At 25.3% G+C, this 4,568-nt stretch overlaps 2 protein-coding genes across 2 annotated transcripts in view; both read left to right on the top strand.

Moving 5' to 3' along the window:
* LOC106770621 (elongation factor 1-alpha-like) overlaps window positions 1-200 on the top strand; it is a 1,492-nt gene extending 1,292 nt beyond the window's left edge. The window contains exon 2 of the mRNA XM_014656420.1: window positions 6-200. Within this exon, the coding sequence (XP_014511906.1) occupies window positions 6-200 (195 nt within the window). The remainder of the gene's footprint in view (window positions 1-5) is intronic.
* A 4,162-nt stretch (window positions 201-4,362) lies between these two features.
* The window catches only part of LOC106770620 (elongation factor 1-alpha-like), a 1,628-nt gene continuing 1,422 nt past the window's right edge, over window positions 4,363-4,568 (top strand). Inside the window, exon 1 of the mRNA XM_014656419.1 lies at window positions 4,363-4,536. Coding sequence (XP_014511905.1) covers window positions 4,363-4,536 — 174 coding nt within the window. The remainder of the gene's footprint in view (window positions 4,537-4,568) is intronic.

The following is a 4,568-nucleotide window of genomic DNA, read 5'->3' as shown; positions in this document are numbered from 1 at the left end:
TGAAGAACGGAGATGCTGGTTTTGTGAAGATGATTCCCACAAAGCCCATGGTGGTTGAAACCTTCTCTGAATATCCTCCACTTGGTCGTTTTGCTGTGAGAGACATGCGTCAGACTGTGGCTGTTGGTGTCATCAAGAGCGTGGAGAAGAAGGACCCTACTGGAGCTAAGGTTACCAAGGCTGCGCAGAAGAAGAAGTAAATTGCGCAGGATGGTCTATCAAGAAATATCTGTTATTATGCCCGTGTTAAATGGTGTCTTGTTGTTGACGCTGCTATTTTTCGTGTCGGGATATTGTTTTTCGGATTTCGTTTGAGGTTTTCTCCCTCATCTCTCAAATTTTGTTCTCAGAACTGGGTTCTTGATCGATGGCGGCAGGGTTTAGACTTTTTCTTTTTCTATGCGTTATTTATGTTGTAATGTGTTTTTGTCAGAACGTTTATAGTTTTTTAAGATACAATGAGATTTAGGACTAGCCCTATATTACAAGTTTGGGTTTCGAATGTCAGCTTATATTTTGTTCCTATTTTTAGACGAGCGTTTCATCCTACATCGCACCTCAAAAAATTCCAACCTTCTGACATTTTATCTTACATTCTTTTCACTTTTTCTCTCTTATTAAAAGCATTTTATACCACTTTAATAATAATTTAATTTACAATTCAATTATTATTTAATATAATTTTATGTTAATAATTATTAAAATATAATTATTATTACTATATTAAAAAATTAAAATATAATAATTAAAATAAAAATAATAATAGTAAAAATAAAAAACAAAATAATATTAATCAATTTAATTTATTATATTAAAAATATAATAAATTATATTAAAATATTAAATTAAATTAAATAATTGTTAAATTTAAATAAAAACAAAATTTTAAAAACAATATTCATCGGATATTCGTATCCGAACTATATGTTATCGGATTTCCATATCCGATTAACAAATCTTTTTAAAATTTTACTTTTTCTTTTAATTATAATAGTTATTTAATTTAATTTAATACTTTAATATAATTTAATATATTTTTAATATAGTAAATTAAATTAATAATTATTATTTTATTTTTTATTTTTACTATTATTATTTTTATTTTAATCATTATATTTTAAATTTTTAATATAATAATTATTATTATATAAATTATATTTTAATAATTATTAACATATTAAATAATATTTGAATTTTAAATTAAATTAGATTATTATTAAGGTGGTACAAAATGTTTCTAATAAGAGAGAGAAAGAAAATGAAAAGTATTTATTAGAATTAAAAATGAAACTTTTGAAAAGTTGAAGGTGTAGGATGAGATGTCAAAAGATTAAAACTGGAATTTTTAGAAGTGCAGGATGAAGTGTTGGAAGTGTAGGATGAAACACTCTTTTTAGATTAGTTCCATCCGACTTATTTGGTAACCTGGAATCATACATACTGGGTATACTTCTTGTTTTGAAATATAATATTTCTAAAATCTTAGTTTGATTTACAACTGAAGCCGCACTTTACGTTGATCATAACTTCGGTTTAACATGAACAATATTTGTGTGATAATTTCATAATAATTAAAGTTTTATTCCAATTATTTTACTCTTTTTAAGTTTTTTTTTTCTTAATGTGGAAGAATAATTTAGTTCTTTAAATTTGATAATTGTATCAATAACTTGAATTAGCGGTGGTAACTCAATAGACTTTATAACTCGTATAGTAATATGATTGTAACTTTGTTCTTTTATGGTTGGTTTTGCAAAGAGACCGATGAAATTCTATTTTATACCTTTTGATGCTAAAATATAGGGTTAAATATGTATTTAGTCCATATACTTTGGAGTGATTTTGGTTTTAATTCCGGTTTCAAACTAAGGTACAATTTAGTCCTTCAACTTTAGAAAACTATGGTTTTAGTCCTTTTTACCAAATTTTTTTAACTTTATTTGGTGTTTCAAACACGTTTCATTATAGCATTTGGATTGTCTACACTGTTTGACACATTTTTGCTTCAATGTTAACTATGAAACGCGTTTGAAACAACGAATAAAGTTAAAAAAAATTGGTAAAAAGGACTAAAACCAGAGTTTTCTAAAGTTGAAGGACTAAATTGTACTTTAATTTGAAAGAGAGACTAAAACTAAAATCGCCCCAAAGTATAGGGACTAAAAATATATTTAACCCTAAAATATATTTACAAATAGTTGTTTTTATCATGTTAGAGTTCAATAATTCTCCTAAATTTCAATAATTTGTTGATCCTTTTCTTTTGATAAATTTATCTATTTTTAACTGTAATACATTTACTTAATTATTATTAATGACATTTTTTCAATCATATGTTTCTCAGTCGCAAAACCTAAATTATACTTTGGTTAAAGAGATCGAATCAATTCATTTGGACCGGCTTATATTAAAATATTATAAAAAATAATTTAGAGAAGAGAAATAACAATATTTTAATTGTTTTTTAGTGTGTTATTAATATTTGGAATATAGATTTATAAAACTAAATAACAAAACTTAGGTATTTAAATTAAAAAAGTGGTTGAGAGCTTTGATATATATATATATATATATATAGCTTTTATTTTATTTTTAATTTTAAAAAATAACTACCTTTTATTTTATTTTTTATTTTAAAAACAATTATCTTTTAAAAAATATAATGATTTAGGGTTTAGGATTTGTAGAACTCCTCTGGATTTATAGAATCCAACCAACTATCTTTTATTTTATTTTTTATTTTATAAAACAACTATCTTTTAAAAAATATATAATAAAAGCTAATAATTTCTCTACGTGGACCAATCAGGGTTTTTAATAACTATCTTTTATTTTAATTTATATTAAATTAAATTTTAAAATTTTTAAAATACTCTTAGATTTAAAGTTGGTTTTCTTTTTTAACAGGGACATTTTTGTAACCTAGAACTTGGTACACTTTGCTAAAATGTACCTACTGAAAAACCCCCCAAACCCATATATATATATATATATATATATATATATGTGTGTGTGTGTGTGTGTGTGTTTTTTTAGCAAAATGTACAAAGTTTTAGGTTACGAGAATATTCCTATTAAAAAAGGAAACCAACTTTAAAATAATTTTAAAATTTAATTTAAATAAATAAAATAAAACGTAGTTATTAAAAATTCTGATCGATCCACGTGTACGAGAGAAGTCATTGACTTTTATTATATATTTTTTAAAAGGTAATTGTTTTTTAAAATAAAAAATAAAATAAAAGGTAGTTGTTTTTTTAAAATTAAAAATAAAATAAAAGCTAATAATTTATCTTGTAAACCAAAATTTTTAATAACTACCTTTTATTTTTTTTATTTTAAATTAAATTTTAAAATTAATGAAACAAACTACCTGTGCAAAATTATAAAATCAGTAACAATTTTAACTCCTTTTTGTGTTTAACGAACATGTTTTGAAAAGTTAATACTCACTTAAAATAATTTATTAGTGGGTTCACATCGGTTTTGTTTAATATTATTTTTACGTTAGATTAAATTTAAATTTTAGGAATTTATTAAAATTTTATTTTATTAATTTTAAGTTCGGTAATATTTATTTTGATTTTAATAATGATAAAATAAATATAGATAGTTTTGATTTTTTATTTATTTAGGAAAATATTATTTTATTTTATTGATATAAGATAAAGATAGATTAAGTAAATTTTAAGGTAGTTAATATTCTATTATCAGTTTTTATTTCAATGTCTTGCTTGCCTATTTAAAGGTTTGAAGTTTAATGAAAAATAATCTCAGCAGTGAACTGAAAGAGTCCAATCTGTTTCATCTATCTGTGTGTGTCGTCTATATTTCTACGTTACTTGGCAGACAAGGTTAGATATTGTTTATGACTTTTTCTGAAAAAAGAATGATCTTTTTATGTATATATAACTTGGTACGCAAGGCTAGATATTGTTTATAAACAAACCCCTCTAACCCCTCTCAAAAAACCACTTTTCTCTGCTACACGCACACTCTTTCTCTTCTCTTCTTGACAGGTTATATCTCAATTCTGTCTTCTTATTGATGGATTGTTAATATATTACTGATTCATATACTTGTCAACTCAGTTTAGGGTATAAAATTGACTATGTTGGTATAACCAGTTCTTTTCTGTCTTTTAACGGTTTTGATCTGGGATTTATTACTTTCTGTGCCTGCTACAAAACCCGATCGTGAGAAAATCGTGTAAATTTTGTTTCCTTTTGGGTGTTGCTGTTGTTGTTGTACATACATGTATGTAGCTGTTGATTTTTTTTTTACAGAGTAGTTGTATAAATCAGTGTTTTAGTGTATGCAACACAAAGTGATAATAACTGTTTGTTTTAGGTTGGAGCAGTAATGGGTAAAGAGAAGGTTCATATTAACATTGTAGTGATTGGCCATGTGGACTCTGGAAAGTCCACTACCACGGGTCACCTCATCTACAAGCTTGGAGGTATTGACAAACGTGTGATAGAGAGATTCGAGAAAGAAGCTGCTGAGATGAACAAGAGGTCATTCAAGTATGCCTGGGTTCTTGACAAGCTCAAGGCTGAGCGTGAAAG

The sequence above is a fragment of the Vigna radiata genome, chromosome 8 (assembly GCF_000741045.1).
Source record: "Vigna radiata var. radiata cultivar VC1973A chromosome 8, Vradiata_ver6, whole genome shotgun sequence".
Lineage (NCBI taxonomy): Eukaryota > Viridiplantae > Streptophyta > Magnoliopsida > Fabales > Fabaceae > Vigna > Vigna radiata.
Note: the sequence above shows the minus strand (reverse complement) of the source record. Positions and strands in the feature narration are given on the sequence as shown.